Source organism: Syngnathus acus, chromosome 19 (genome assembly GCF_901709675.1).
Source record: "Syngnathus acus chromosome 19, fSynAcu1.2, whole genome shotgun sequence".
Lineage (NCBI taxonomy): Eukaryota > Metazoa > Chordata > Actinopteri > Syngnathiformes > Syngnathidae > Syngnathus > Syngnathus acus.
In genome coordinates, this window is record NC_051103.1 from 6,422,906 (window position 1) to 6,439,051 (window position 16,146).

The 16,146-nt window shown below is 44.3% G+C and overlaps 2 protein-coding genes across 2 annotated transcripts in view; one reads left to right on the top strand and one right to left on the bottom strand.

Moving 5' to 3' along the window:
* The window catches only part of nrg3b (neuregulin 3b), a 90,999-nt gene extending 80,359 nt beyond the window's left edge, over nucleotides 1-10,640 (bottom strand). The window contains exon 1 of the mRNA XM_037278801.1: nucleotides 10,630-10,640. The gene's annotated coding sequence lies outside the window, so the exon portion shown is untranslated. The remainder of the gene's footprint in view (nucleotides 1-10,629) is intronic.
* gfra1b (gdnf family receptor alpha 1b) lies at nucleotides 10,189-15,569 on the top strand. The gene is made up of 10 exons (XM_037278884.1): nucleotides 10,189-10,655; nucleotides 10,749-11,057; nucleotides 11,134-11,217; nucleotides 12,995-13,173; nucleotides 13,233-13,405; nucleotides 13,633-13,742; nucleotides 13,864-13,998; nucleotides 14,063-14,256; nucleotides 14,798-14,845; nucleotides 14,926-15,569. Exons 1-10 carry the CDS (start codon nucleotides 10,616-10,618, stop codon nucleotides 15,061-15,063), a joined length of 1,410 nt encoding a protein of 469 aa, XP_037134779.1. The 5' UTR covers nucleotides 10,189-10,615; the 3' UTR covers nucleotides 15,064-15,569.
* The last annotated feature ends 577 nt before the right edge of the window (nucleotides 15,570-16,146 follow it).

Genomic DNA, 16,146 nt, shown 5'->3' on the forward strand with positions numbered 1-16,146 from the left:
CTCCCGTCGCCGCTGACGTGACGCTCGCCGGGTTTAAACGTATGCCAATTAGAATGTCGCTGATTCAGCAAACGGAAATGTTTTAAAAACTTCAATTGTTATTCTTGTAAAGGCGCAATTGTTGATTTGCAAGCCGCTTTAAATGCAACTATATTCCCTGCACGGGAGATCTCCATTGATTTTCCTTGAATGCATTATGTAAAAAAATAAATAAAAAAATTGAAGTCAGCGTTTGAAACCGCCTCCTTCATATTTCAAGCTATAAAATTCATTTTGCTTCATGCTCAATGCGACTTGATCAGATAGTCTGTAAAAGGGGCCCACCCAAACTCACAAGGCTTGAATATTTCAGTCCGACTAAAATCGATCCGATTTTTTAGATTCTAACTCGTTAGTGCGTGGAATAGCCAGACAAGATTGTTTGAGCTAGTTTCGTCCAAATTGCAGACATCAACACGTGTGCACGGGCCCGAAGACAGTTTTCGGCGGACGTGAGCAGCTGGCGAAAGGTAAATAGAGCAGCTGAAGAAAAGCAACAGATGCGAGAGGCCATCGAGGGACGCCAACCTACAAATGGGCTGCTGAGCCAGCACGCCACCCCGAGAAACCGGCCGTCCTACTTGCGCTAAGGGCACAGCTGCTCGGGGCCGGCCTAGAAAGTAAAAACAAAATGTGTGCAAATACTCGACAAAAAATTCCAAAAGATCAGAAGCGATCTGGCTCAAATCAAAAAAAGGGCATCACGGCTATTTTCACCTGCCATGTTGCAATCGCCTCGCTCACACCCTCACCGGCGCACTGCCCCCCGCCCGCCAAAGTGTCAAGGAGAGCGCCTCATAAATTATTCCTGCCTTTGCATTCTCAGTGCAGACACGAGCAGCTTGCAAAGAGAAAAAAAACAAAAAAAAAACAGGCATCAGTCACTGGCGGACAGAGCAAAGTGTGTTGCTTGCTTGCTTGCACGGGATTTAAGATCGCGAGGGAGGGAGGGACGACGGACGGGGGCGCCGTTTATTGTTAGCAGCAAACATCTAGCTAACCAATGAGCTCAAAGAACAGGTAGTGGTTGCCATGGCAGCCACATTACCTCGCACAAAAGACGCATTATTCGCGTTGCCTTTGAGAAGCCCAGTTTGTTTCTTTTTAAAATGAATCGGGAATACAACAGACTGGAAACCAAAATAATCTTGGCAGCGGGCAAACGGAAGCTATGAGACTATTTAGATTCACAATTTGGGAAAGAAATCTGGGAAAGTGATATTTTGCAATTGTTGAGTACTCCTGCCAGCATTACCAAAACGTAGTATTTTGAGTCGTGAATCCTTGCGAATCGAATCAAGCTCCTTTTCCTGTTTGGACTCAGACGAATGTTTGCTTACTCGCACTGCCCAAATATTGTGACATCTGTCGCCGGCGATTTGGTCACTAAGCACCTTGGCATGCCACGTTCCAAGCCGCATAGATGCGCTGCTTGACCTACTTAACATCCGCCTGGGAAGGAATTTCACTTTCAACACGAAAACGGACGGCGATGACGGCCAAGTGATGCTGAACCCTAACTTTTTTTTTAAAATATATATAAATTGCCAAAACGATGCTCCAAATACGAACACTAGCTTCGATTTCCTCTACAAAGTTTACATTTTGCAGAATGTCAAGGCCGATCCCATTAGGGTTCCTCCTCGCTGAACGGATGATGCAAAAAGAGGCCATGTTTCTCTTTGCTTGGTTTCAGATGGTGGTCATAATCCTTTAATGCTATTATCCCTCCCCGCCAAAAAGGTAATGACACCCAAATGGTTCTTTTGCCGCCACATTGCCCGCACAGGAGACGAGCCCGCTCGAGTCATTTCAAGCATATTACGCCGACGCTACACAAAAGTGGACACTTGATTAGACACACTGGCATCGCCTAATGTATGGAATCGTCTGCTTTTACGATATTATTGTTCAGTTTGGAGAGGCGTGCAACTGCCCGACCCAACTCCAAGGTCGAGATTCTTTCCGTTGCCCACGGCCGTCCGTGTTTTGCACCTTTCCTCCCAGATGGACATGATTTTTAAAAAAAACGTCAATGTTTGCGACGCAGCCTCGAAGGTTCTCGCCCGGTTTCGCCATAAATCTGATCGGATCTGCTAAAGAAGCGTGAAATGAAGCCGCCGCTTGGTAATGGGCTCCCAAACGGCCCGAATCAAACAATACTGTGCATTCCAACAATAAAATAATGGATTCAAATGCTTTCAAGACAAAGCAGACGATTAAATATGATGTACTGGATGTAAAGATCATGTGGGAAGCCGAAACTAATTAATGCACGGGAGGCTGACATAATAGCTAGAATGGTTTTTTTTTTTTTTTTTTTAAATTGGCTGCCCTATCCTGTCCTATATAGGGACGCAAAAAAATGAGTTACACTGAATCCCTAATTGAACTGCTTATATTGTGTATTTTGCAGAGTAAGCATTTAATCCTTCTCGCCGCCACGACTTTCCACTCACTTGTTAACGTCTTGTTCTTGTCCACTTCTCAGACGGGCGTTGTAAAATCGCTTTGGTTCTCCAGCCACTCCTGAGGGACGCGTTGCCTTTTCAGCCGCTAAATTCTCCACTTTGCTCCCCCAATTCATCATGTCGTGCGGCCGGCCGGCGTTTTGCGGCGAGCGCCGAGCCCTAAAAACGGTGACAGAAAAGCAATAAGTTATTTTCTCCGACGGCGGGGAGAAAAAGTTGCAGAGTTGATCATTTGCCGCACATCCGTTATTCGGAGCGACACCGCTTGACATTTCATATGCGGTTGCTTTAAAACAATTGAAGTTAAGGCCACTTTAGCTTTGACAAATATGAACAAGAGAAGACAGTAGGAAGGAAGGGAAATACTTATAAATTAAATTCCAGGTTGCATATAACAAGAAAAGTGACAGAGCAGTCAGCGCTATCGGGGCCATTCATATCTTTATTCATCTCTCAATATCATTGATGTACTATACAGTGACAGGCAGAACAATTAACCTGCTGGTAGAAGATTAATTAAAATGTCATTCTACCTGTTGCTATCCATATAACAAAATAAGAGCGTTATGCTCAACAACTGTGTCATCGCCGAGCACCGTTGTCAGGCAGGGGACAGGCTTCGCAGTGTAATGACGACCTGACGGGGGTCATGGGGGTCAAGTTTCGCTTTAAAAAAACTTTAATTACCTCCTGACTTAAGTGGGCTCATGAAAAATGCAGCATGTGAGCTTACATCACAGGCTGCTATATTATTTAGCACCGCTGCGGCTGGTTGGCTGCAGACGGCCACCCGCAAATCAAGTGTTGAGCTTCCATCTCACAGTCGACACAGAATTTCCAAATTCATTGAGGGGGAAAAAAACCGCTGTGATTATTAAAATATAGCAAAATGATGCCAAAGTGTCGTTGCCACAGAAACCGAGGCGAACTCATATATACATATGGATGGCATTGGTCACTTAAGAAGCTCCTGGCACTTGAATTATAGAATAATAAGACTGCCAGCCGGCCTTCCGGCACATCACAGCCTAACCTAGTTGGGATTTTCTCATGTAGGTCAGGCCTCATACAAAAAAGATTGAGTCTCATTCCTGGCCCTCGTGAGCCGAGCTCACATCTCGACGAGGAATGTTGAAAAAATATTTATGTGGAGCTCATGAATAGGTAGCTGGTCTTGAACTGTTAATGAGGTTTACTCACATGGCAAAAAAACTAAAAGCAACACGGAGTCAGCCATTTTGCATTATTCATCTCTTCGGGGAGCGCCAGATAGCCATTTTCAACACCATGTTCCAGTCCTCGTTATCTTATTTTCATTCCGGCTCACTGTTTGTTCTCTTCATGTTTCTGCGTAATGATGGACGCAGCACTGAGAGGTTGACCTAGATGAATCCATTCGGCCCAAAGTAGTGCTTACGTACGTACTTACTTGGAGTCTGGGAATTCCCAAGCTGTGATGGAAAATTCTGCTTGCTTCATAAATTGTCCACCTCGCCAAATTGATGATATCAAGCTATCGACTTCGATATTAGGGTTATAAATTTAGCAGCGGCACCCACTTGGACTCATGTTACTGCCCCCTATAGGTCTGAATTCAATCTGTATAAACCAACAATGCTTTGACATTGCGTAAAACCCGGGCGCCCGCTTCACGTCGTCTCGACGGCCTCGGCTATTGTGCGTCGGCGAAGGCTTGTCGAAGAAGCACAAAGGCAGTAAAACAGCAGACAGACTGACAAGAGTAGAGACGGCCTCCTATGGCGGGTTTATTTCACTTCAAGTGTCAGCGGCTGCTCAAAGACACAAGTCGCCGTGGAGACGGAGCCATTGAGGATGGAACGGTTTGGCCGTTCGGAAGCATCGCAGGACGTCGTTAGTGCGACTTGACTTGTCCAGACGGAGAATAGCACAAGATTCAAGATGGCGCCGCTTAGTATGCAACTTGGGTCACTTTAGCAAGCCAGACTTGTTATCCGCTGGTGTTTGGTGGGCGCCACTTCCTTTTCGTATCTGCCCGAGGAAGGCAAATTCATCGACGGAAGCGGTGGTGAGACATTGGCGCGCCGGTGCGATAAAGGCATTTTATCAGTTTAGCGGCTGCGGGTCTTATCGGCGCACCTTCGGTCGGCGTGGCATTATAAATTGTTCAATTAAAAGCGGCAATGGCGGCGGCGCCGCGCCGGCTTAGTGGCCATTCACCTGCAGGATGCACTTCCAGCTGTGTAGATAGCACGTAGGGAGATTTATTTTGATGTGGAAATAATAGCCCGAATTACCTGTTTTCCTTTTTTATTTGCTCCTCGGCGGCGGAAATGATATGAAATATTTTTGAGGAATCATTTCTTGTGCAGCAATGCGTTGGCGACCTCTTTTTGCACTTCAATACTTTTTTTTTTTTCAAATCAGATTCTTTTTTTTTTTTATATCTACATTTTATTTGTCAAGGTTTGTTTTTCAGTGCCAATGGTTTTTTTGGTGGCGTGAAATCGTTTTGGACAAATTGTTGACGTTCCGCCTTATCTTGACTAAGCTCATTAAACACCTGACGCGTTTTTCCCGCTTCACTTTGCAGTAAACGGTGGCACAAATCTACTCTGTAAACATCTTGCAATCGTTTTACACATTTGAGATTTGCCATTTGAGCTGTGATGAATGCTCAAAAAAAGAAAAAAAGCAGATGTCAGGCAAAGTATGACTTGAGCGGCGGCGGACTCGGCTGAGTAGTCCACATGTCACCTTTGCGCCGTATCTTCATCTGATCGAGTGCAGTCCAAACAAGGAGCAAGTGTCATCTGCTGAACTGGCGCTATCTAACTTTTTTTTTTTTTATCAGCCTTTTGATTTATATACACTCACGGCGCAGCACCACAGAACAGTGGGCCTTATCTTTTATCAAATGAAGATAAGACTTCTTTGAGCAGCAGTCAGCAAGTCATGAAACTGAAACAACATCTGACTTTGAGGCTCCCAAATGTCACTCGGCCTTATTTCCATTAGTCAGTCGTGTTGCGTTTGAATGTTGCCCCCATTCCCTTTTTTTTTCCCCCTGCTCTCAGCGATGTCCCCAAACAAATGGAGATTGCTTCGATAAAAATTAATCAACGCTGGAGAACCCAACCCTCCCCCCCGCCGGGAAAAAGGGAGTGGGCATATTTTTCCCTGCCAGACGCGCTCATTTGAATTTCATGCCGGATGAAACTTATGCATGGCTCAGAATGGCTGAAAGGAGAGAAAAAAGGATGCAAAGCAACTTAATGAACTACTCCAGTCATTCCCAACCACTGGGAAATGATCCAATTTCACTTAATGGCTCCATGATTATTATTTATTTCATATATTTTTCTGCATCTATCTTTGCCAGCCATGTACAGTGACAGGCAGAAAAATATTTTTCCATTCTTCATTTGCATGCCGGATCGCGCGTTACCGACTTTAGCATTAGCATCAGCGGAACTATTTTGACGATGGTGGGAAAATGGCGATTATTTTGTTCCTGTTTGCAAGCCTTATTCCAGTTGTGGGCAAACAACTGATGTGTGATTTTTTTTTTTTCCTGGAATAGGAGATTCTGCAAAGCTCCCGATGAGAGTACTAAATAGTGACACGTGTGGGTTGTATGTCTGCAGCACTTTGTATGCACAGCATGTGCAGAGGTCTTCCTCGGGCAGCACTCCATCAATATCCCTCCACACACACACACATACATACACACACACACACAAGCAACAGTAGAGTGTATTCCTTGAGAACAAACTACAAAGTGAAGACGGGAGACTGGTGAAAATAAATGACTCTTGAGACATGGTTTGATAAATGGTTCCCTCCTCTCAAATTGTTTTCCACACACATGAATATTGGCGCTTCGCACAGTCGACTCGTCGGTTAAAAATCACCGCCGATACGTAAATAAATAAAAGGGGAAAAGTACAAAAGAGGATTAGGGGCCAGTGAAGAAAAAAAAAAAAAAAAAGTTGACAGGGTTCTGAATTTTTATCTCAGAATTCTGAGAAAGTTTTCAAGTCAGAATTCTGAGGATAAAGTCAGAATTCAGTCAGTTGAGGTTGGGAAATGGAGACTTTTTTTTTCCCCAGTAAGATGACACCACCAATAAACAGTAAAGTTACCTCATGACTTTCTTGTTCTTGTGCCCCAAGATAATTCTGACTCAGTTCACTTCCCGGGCAACTTTTCTTTTTTTTTTGCCTGTTTATTTACTGCGCTCACGTGGCACCCTAACGTTGTAAAAATGGGTTTGTCATACCTTCAAGCGGGCCGCTGCGGAGACATCTCATTTAATCAGTCAAAGCCATCCATCAGAGCGCAGGGGACGGGGACGCCACGCCATTTTTCAAAGTTATATATCGGAAGGCTGTGGGGCTGTGTGTGTGTGGGGGGGGGGGGGATCTGTAAAATGGCATAAACAATTCAAGTCGCATCAGCACGCTACAACGGTCATGGAAAAAAATATAAATATATTCTCCAAAAATAAAGGATTAAAGCTTAAAATAATACATCCAATATTCCCATTCACAAAATACTGAAAAAAAGTGATTGTACATTTCTCCAAGAGCTAATCTGAGAGGTAATAGCTTGGTGATTACAGTACTGTACTCGTTGGATGTCATTAGGGCCAGATGCACATCGCTGTTTTTAATGGCTGCTAATGAGCCTCCTAATTGACGCAAACACCGCAGGCAGTGAACTCTGAACTTTAATTGTGACAAGTCTGCTCATATATTTGCCTTTATTGTCCCTTCCAAGGGGGACTTTGCAATGGTGTCTTTTTATCGCGGCAAATAACAATCGGCGCTCCGCCCGTCGAAAGGAGAAGTCATTTGCCGCCGCCGCAGATTTATGGTTAGCGGGCGGCGGCGAGGGAGACGCTAGGCCAACAATATCTAATTAAAAAACATTGTTCTGCTGCCATCTTGTGGTATGTTAAGGTACTTCAGAATGAGCATCCCAATAGCAGTGTGGATCCTTTATAGAATAGCTACGCTCCGTCTGGACCGTGCTGGGAGTTTTGTGTGCATATATATCACATGTCAATTAATAATAAATCTGCTCGGGGGTTTAAAATACATTTAGAGAATTGTTGAAAAGGGAATAAGCGGTCCGGCCGGGCGATCCGTTTCTGCTCAGAGCCGCTGTTTGCCCTTGCGTGTCGCATTACGCCGTCTTATCGCGTCAAGGATAATTGGAAGTGTGGGAGGGAATACCAAGCGGGGATAGCGAGGGCGGCCACGCAGGAAGGCAGGCCAAAAAAAAATCAAAGGACAATATTCACAAGCAAAACGGTGAGATATGATGGCAGTTGATGGAGCCTTGGAGGACAAATATTTCATTTGACTGCTGCAGGTGGATAAGAGAAAGACAAATAGATCTTAATTTGTGTCCTGCATGATTTGTACACCTCAGAGGACTGATAAAGCAATGTCATTTGAAAGGCTGTCTGTAACCCCGAATCATATATCACCATTGAAGTTTTTTTTAGATTTTTATTCCCTATTTACTCTAGATCTTTTTTAATGCAGGATTTTTATCCAGTGACTTAATTTAACTATATTTACATTGGATTATTTCATGCAATTATATTTTTTTCCATTAAAAGCTTGCGCGAATGGGGTATGATGGGTATTTTTTTTTTTTTTTTTTTGTGTCAGAGTAGCAAGATATGCAGCAACATCTGTCCATGGGTCAACACTGACCCCTGGTGACTTTTTGGAGTTTTTGCAGAAGGCCCAACTTGCATTGACTTCAACATTTGAAATGTGACCTGAGTCATACACCTTATTACAAAAATGTTCACATTCATTGAATGTTATCTGTCCCGAAAGTGACTCCTTAAATTTCCCTTGGGGAAAATGTGACTTCAACAAAGGCCTGATTTTTTTTTTTTTTTGCTCATTTACAATTTCAAAACTAAAGCGAAGGGGGGGGGGGGGGGGGTGTCGGGGAGTGCTAATCAGATTGTGTCCTCCTGAGACGGCATTGTGTGTTGTCCGTGCTGCGTTATCATGCAAGGAAATTAATTAGGAGTTTCAACTTTTCCTTCTACAGAGTCATTAAAAAAAATAACACAATGAGAAAATGAAAAGAGTTCACCGGGCCTCTCGGGGGGAATAAACGTGGGAGGCGCTGCACGGGAAATGACCCACATCTCGGGTCTGGTGGTGATAATAATAAAATATGGATTGAGTAGAACAAAACACTGGCAACTGCTCAAAAAAAAAATATTTAATACGAGATGGCCGTGTCCTTAGTATGATTGGATATGATTCAGCAGGAAAAATAAATACAAGTGTGTACTTGTTCATATTGTCCACTTAGTGGCACTGTTGTTTTGGACAACATTAAGCTTATTTAGTTTAGTGATCAACTTGATAGATTAGGCGGAGGCATTTATACGGGGTCATGCCATTTATTGACCTTTCGGACAAAGCCATCAAATATTCAAAAGCGCCGTTTCTTTTAAGTTGCGTTTACGACCGGGCCTTTAGGAGCAAATGAATCCTTTTAGGGGAAAGTGAACGAAGGCCATCTGCTGCTTATCTTTGTGACAAAGTAAACGCACGGCGCTATTGATTAGTCCAATCTCATCCTGCCACTGTTTACGAGTGACACATTAAAGGAATGAATGTCAGCGGTTAGTTGAGATAGCGCTGACAAGGGAGCTTTTCATCCCCCTTGCACTTTCTGTGTTTATTTTTCATCCAATATAGATTTGCTTAAGTGTAAGTAGCACGGTTCCTTTCCTCAAGGCGTCAAATCAATAGATTGGCAGCTAGCCCTGATGTTCAAATCTTGTCACCTTTAGACTCGCCGTCTTTTGCCGTTGAAGCTAAGATAAAAAAAAAAATGCATTCATTTTTGGCAGTTTTCTTTTTACACATGACAAAAATGCTTAGCATTAAAGGGACAGTGTAGATTTTTTTTTTCTATTTTGCAAGTGAATTAAATTTGTAGTAAATGTTATTTTAAAATACTTTTATGAACTGTTATTTGTTTTATTATTTTATATATTTTTTTTACCAGTCCACATTCCATCACTGGTGTGGAGCACAGCATTACTGCTGACATGAAAACAACACACTGCAGCGAGGATTACATGAAGACGATCTGCATGGCACAAGCAAATTGTTGACATGAGGCTTAAATCACTTGGCCGGCCGCTTCTAGTGTAACAAACATGTTCGATTCACAGCACTCGGAGCTGCACAAATATTGACTTTGGGTGCATTTACTAGGCCGGTGCAATCGTCTCAAAACACTCCATTGATATCTGCCAAACAAAAGGAAGCCGAAGCGGGGAATTTAAAGCAACTTAAGGAAAAAAAGAGCAATAAATTGAGCAGTCAATTTGTTAAATGCCTGCAGGCACTGACGCAATCGATGCCTCCTCGCTCATTATCAGTCCGCTCACACTATCTTGGCATTGAGCATTACATAATTGTTTTGATATATAATTAAACGCGCAGAAAGATTGGGTGGAAAGTTTTCATAGGTGACCTCCAAAGGCATATTTTTAAGGCAGATTTTATTGTGTATCTAATATAGTGTCCGTAAGTAGGTGACCCATTTTGTGCGGAGGGAGGGTGCACCGTAATGAAATTTGATGGTGGTGGCGGTGGTGGTGGGTGAGCGCGCAACGTCACGCCCCTCGCCTCTCTCGCTTCATCCCCGACAAACCCACTTGGTCTTTTGCAGCCACCTGAGTCCAGACGCATTCGTCTCTCCTCCACCACCGAACAGGATTTATACTTTGTATCTTTTGGAGGGATTTCAACTTGTTTTGGATGACCGGAAAAGCGCAATGACGGAGGGTTAAACTTTACGCGCAAGAAGAAGCGCAACTAGCTTTGAAAAAGATTGGTTTTGAGACAAAGAGTGATTTTCTAATACTTACGCGGCGTTTTGGTAGCCCTGGTGTGGATGCTGGGCTGCAGGGTGACGCGGGAGATGATTCGGCGTGGTCCCAAACGCGTGGAACGGATGCTTTTGTGCATGCCGGTGAGCCAACAGGATGCGCACGCATGATGACCACTTGTGTATAATCGCTGGAGCATCGCTTTAAAGAAAGAAGAAAGAAAAAAAAACAACCCACGATGATTTTAACAACTTTTGCAATCCTCTTGTCATTTCCCGGTAAGTCATTTTTTGCGTCGAAAAGTGTGCGGGTTTTTTTTTTTTTTTTAACGTGTGCGTAATAGTGAGCGAGATTCTTCCCGCAACTCGCAGACTTGGCGTCCACCTTGAAGGGGGTCGACGCCAGGGCAGGCGCCGGCGCGCGTTTGGACTGCGTCAAGGCCAGCGAGCAATGCCTGAAGGAGGCCACCTGCAGCACCAAGTACCGAACCATGAGGCAGTGCGTGGCGGGCAGGCAGAGCGGCGCGAGTGCCGTGACGGCTCCGGAGACGCAGGGCGAGTGCCGCAGCGCCATGGAGGCCATGAAGCAGAACCCGCTCAACCGCTGCAGGTGCAGGAGGGGCATGAAGAAGGAGAAGAACTGCCTGCGCATCTTTTGGAGCATTTATCAGAGTTTACAGGGTACATCGAGTCTGTTTGAGGTGTTCCTAATCAAATGACGCACATGGCGTAATATGTCATCATGTTCCCCCCACAGGTAATGATTTACTTGAATATTCCCCGTACGAGCCAGTCAACAGCCGCCTTTCGGATATCTTTCGCTTGGCTCCCATCATTGCAGGTAAGACGGCATTTTCATTTGGGTTCTTTTATTATGTTGGCCAGAAATGTTCTCGGGAATGTTGTCGCCGCTAAGCATGTTGAGCGACAATGAAAAGACACAAACGAAAGAGCCGTTAACCATCTGTCTGCACCGTCAGAGTGCATCTGTGCACGCGCGTTTGGCTTGAGGGTGTGTCCTGCTCAGGCTGTCAATCAACAAACTGACACGCAAAAGGGTTTACAGATTATCTTGATCGTATGATTATGTTGGAATGTAGACTAGAATTACTAACTTTGTTTCAACCTTTTACCTTTCCTTGACTCTGAAAAGTTTAACCATTCAGTTGGTGAAACTTTCCAAATGGTTTGGAAACATTCTTGCTTAGTTAGTCATCTAGAATGCTCCGCTAGTCCCCGTTTCCACGACCTGGTAAAACAATGAGCTGGGACCCTCCGCACTGATTAACCAGTTGCTGAGGTGACCTCCATCCTGTCCAATCTCACCCCCACCCTGTTTCTCTCAATAAAAATGCTCTTGCAAGAGGCCTGAGTCGGACCTCATTCGATCATCGCTGTACGCACAGCGACGAACGGCTCTCCATTTGCAAATGATTAAAAAGGGCCTACTGTCTCCCATGTGGTTCTTGCAAAAATAAGTTGGAGTGAGCACCACTCTAACATATAGTGTAATCAAATCCCTCTGTGGTTGCAGAAGCACACTCTCAAAGTTGCAGAATCAAGCCCCTCCCATGGCCATCTCACACTACTTTAAAATGATTTCCTACAAATGACTCAACATATTTCATTGTTGCCCTGATTGATCCCAAATGTGCCGATTCTACAGTGTAGCATTTAAATATGACTTTCCAGAATGTTTCTCTTGTTTATAGTATATTGGTTTTCTTTGCGCGCAGCGTTTGGTGGGGAGGCGGCGCAGGAAAATAAATGGAATTGGAAACAAATGGTTGGGAGGTTTGCAGATAAGAAACAAGGCTCCCCATGAATCAAAACAAAGACTGTTTTAACACAAAAGGAGAAAAAGGGATCTTTTTTTGCAACATTGGATGCGGTTGAGATAAGGGCAAGTGAAGCGTGCCTGAGCATACGTGAGCAGCTGCCTTGTGGAGTCAATTATAGGGATGAGATGGTTATTTATTGACTACCATCCCCCAGACGACTTCTCTTCAGCTTAATGCTAATAAAGGGCGCAAAAGAAATATTGATCAGCTAACAAATAGCATCAATGTTGCAGGGCGGTAGCCAAATGCAGGCATGTATTCTTTATCCTCTGTCAGGAACCACTAAGATTAAGACAGCTTATTGAGGAGGACCATGATGCAGGCAGGACACCTTGCATGAGTCGTGTCGGTCACACGTTATTGCATCATGACTCACGAGAGAAATGTCAGTAAGCAACACACACACGCATTCCCCGGCATGACCCCACCAAGATGGCTGCCCACGATGCCTAATGGTGGCTCTGCCTGTGGAAAAGACACAACAAGAACACAAATACCTTTGAAATGTTTTTCTTCTTATGGATTGAGAGCATGTTTTTATTTTATTTGCATTCACTCATTGAAATGGAACGAGACACCAGAGAGCCAATATGACCTCCCGGTGGACTTATTAAGAGCGGAAAACGGAAAGGTTTTCTTCTGCCGAGGGCGCTTTGCGTTTTATGAAGAGTCACTCATCGGAGTCCTTGGCAACACACGCGCTCATAATGTTATCTTAAGGAAGCGAAAAATGCCAAAAAGTGAAACACTCGCACCGTTTGTTTATGCGGCCGTCAGCCGAGCCGGCGTCGGCCAAGGAGAACAACTGCCTGAACGCGGCCAAGGCGTGCAACCTCAACGACACGTGCAAGAAGTACCGCTCGGCCTACATCAACCCGTGCACCACCCGGGTGTCGGCCTCCGAGGTGTGCAACAAGCGCAAATGTCACAAGGCCCTGAGACACTTCTTCGACAAGGTAACGCGGGAATTTATTTACCCGACGGGAAGAAATCTCTAAATTGTTTTCCGACGCAGGTCCCGACCAAATACAGCTACGGGATGCTCTTCTGCTCGTGTCCGGCCGGCGACCAGACGGCGTGCGCCGAGCGCCGCCGCCAGACCATCGTGCCGGCGTGCTCGTACGAGGACAAAGACAAAGCCAACTGCCTGTCTCTGCAGAACGCCTGCAAGACCAACTACATCTGCAAGTGAGTTCTCTCTCATTATCTTGCCAAAGCGTCAAGCGGTGTTAATGGAAAGAAAATTGCTTTCATGATTTTGGTCATGTTCAAATGTCAGATCGGAACTATAATAATAGTAATCACTCCAAATGATTAAGTAAATGAGAGTTCCGAAATAGACGCCAGCCGCTTGGAAACATCGGCAAAGTGTTCCACACGGCACAACAAATGGTGGTTTTGGTGCTCGTTTGCAGGTCTCGGCTGGCGGATTTTATGAGCAGCTGTCAGTCGGAAGCTCGCTCCATATCGGGCTGCCTGCGAGAGAACTACGCCGACTGTCTGCTCGCCTATTCCGGCCTCATCGGTGAGCGCCGGTGTCGCTTTTTCAAATCGCGCAAAAGAGTATCGGACGTTTGGTGTCGGCCTACACGTCGCAAGCTAACGGCACAGTTCATCAAAGACTTTTCTGGTCTTCCATTTTGCAGGTACGGTCATCACGCCCAACTACGAGCGGTCGCTGGGCATTAGCCTGTCGCCGTGGTGCGACTGCAGCAGCAGCGGCAACAACAAGCCCGAGTGCGACAAGTTTGTGGAGTTCTTCACCAACAACCGTTGTCTCCGTGAGTGCCGAGGCTAAAAAAAATAGTTTTTAAGCGGAGCTGATGTTTGCGACCTCCCCCGCAGGGAACGCCATCCAGGCATTTGGAAACGGCACCGACGTGGGGGTGTGGCAGCCTCAGCCCCCCGTCGAGCCGACGCCGGCGTTGCCTAGCGCCGCGCGGCGGGGGAAAGACGCGAGCGGCGGCGACGCGCTCGCCGGCCCGAGCAAATTGGACCTGGACAACGACCTGTCGTACCACATTTGCGGGACCTTGCAGGTGCGCATTTTCCCAACCTTGGTGTCACTATTTTGTCAAAGCAATAACCTAATTTATTTTAGGACGAGTCTCCTGTAGACTAAAAAAAAGAGACTTTTGGTGTTGTGTATTTTTCAAAGATGTTATCTCCTATCTTAAGCGAGAGAATCTATCAAATTGGCTTTTAATGGCGATGATTTGATTGATGGCAGCTAAAAGGAAAACCGAGAGAGCAATTCATCATCCTCGCGGAATTCTCCTTGTGGAGTGTTTGTGCAAGCCAAAGATGCCTCATCATCGCTTCCTGTGGCCATGTGCTTTTTTTTTTTTTTTTTTTTTAATCAATTTTAATTTGAAGAAACATTTTTTTAATCAATTTTAATTTAAAGAAACTTAAAAGTAAATTTTTTTTTAATCCATTTTAATTTAAAGAAACTTAAAAGTATTCTCTTTGTATGGAATTCTAGATTAGGACCAATCACGTGTTCTGACCTAGTGACCTTTGACCCTGACTTCATTTCATAGCCTTCTATATTGATAACAAAAGCTTTTCTCCTCCCAGGCCCAAAAACTGGTGTCCAATCGCACGGACGATTCCACATTGTGCGCGGTAAGAGCAGCTTCGATTATTTTAAGTTTACATTTAAAGCCATTTAAATCAAAAGCCACCTGTAAATTTTTTTCCGTCAGGCGGGCGACTCAAACGCCATCACGAGAAACTCACCGGCCGAACTCGTCCGTCCACGTGTGTGGAGTCTGCTCCTGGCTCTGGCCTTGGCTTTCTCACAGACGACGACGTTACAGTTCGATGGAGTCCCGACCTTGTAAAGCCTGAAGGAGCAAGGATCAAGTCAGGAATGAAACATCAACAAGGGATATTTACAGACTCGTTTCGGACCTTAAACAGACGCCCGGCGTGAAGAAACGTGGATCATTTTCAAATCTCTATGTGCTGTGGTTTGTCCCGTCAATTGAAACTGCAATCGCTCAAGAAGATGACAAGTCGAGTTCTGCTGTCCAACAAAGTTGTCCCTCCCAAAAAATGACCCGAGGGCCGCAAATGGGTCAGGTATTAGGTCAACAAAACAGTTTGTGGGTTGAAAAAGAATATTTTGTAAATATCAAAACATGTCTGCGATGAGGATTCTGACAAGCATTGTTGTAGTGTCTTCAAAGGCAGCAAATATTTAGTAAAAAAAAAAAAAGAAAAAAAGAAAACATTTCTTTTGTCATGCAGTCTCCATTTGGTAAGGCCAGAAATTTTCCATGCATGCAAATAAATAAAATTATATATATAACGGAAATAAGCTGCCTGTTGTAAAAAACAAAACAGTTTCATTTTAATAATTAAACATCCCAAAACACTCCAAAACATCATAGGAAAAATAACAATACTGTATTTCATAACAATGTACAACCCAGACTCTGAATGATAATTATGTCAATAATAAACCTTGTTTTTGCAAATGTGTTGACTTGTTGGTGTTCGCGTCTCCAGCAATGTTATGATTTAAGACTTTTCATTACTTTGCTCAAAAGTCAGCCTGCCACTCCACAAACCTTATAAGCAGGTTGAAAATTAAATGTTATATGAGTCTTAGAAGACTTTATGGTTGCATTTAAAATGAAAAAAGGTCTTACCTTTACGAAACGGAAGCCATATTAGCATTTAACGTGCTAATCCGTTGTGTGCACAGCTGATGATAATCGGTCAATGCTGCATGTGATGATGCATTCGAGGAGAGTGGGAAATCTTCGTGCACTTGAACGCCTCTTTTAACTAGGAGTCACAGTGCATTGCAAAACTTAATTTACAAGATTACAAACATATAGATTTATTTATAATGATAATTATTTAGTGGGGGGTGGATTGTACACTTTTTTTTACATAATATGCATTCTATACATTTC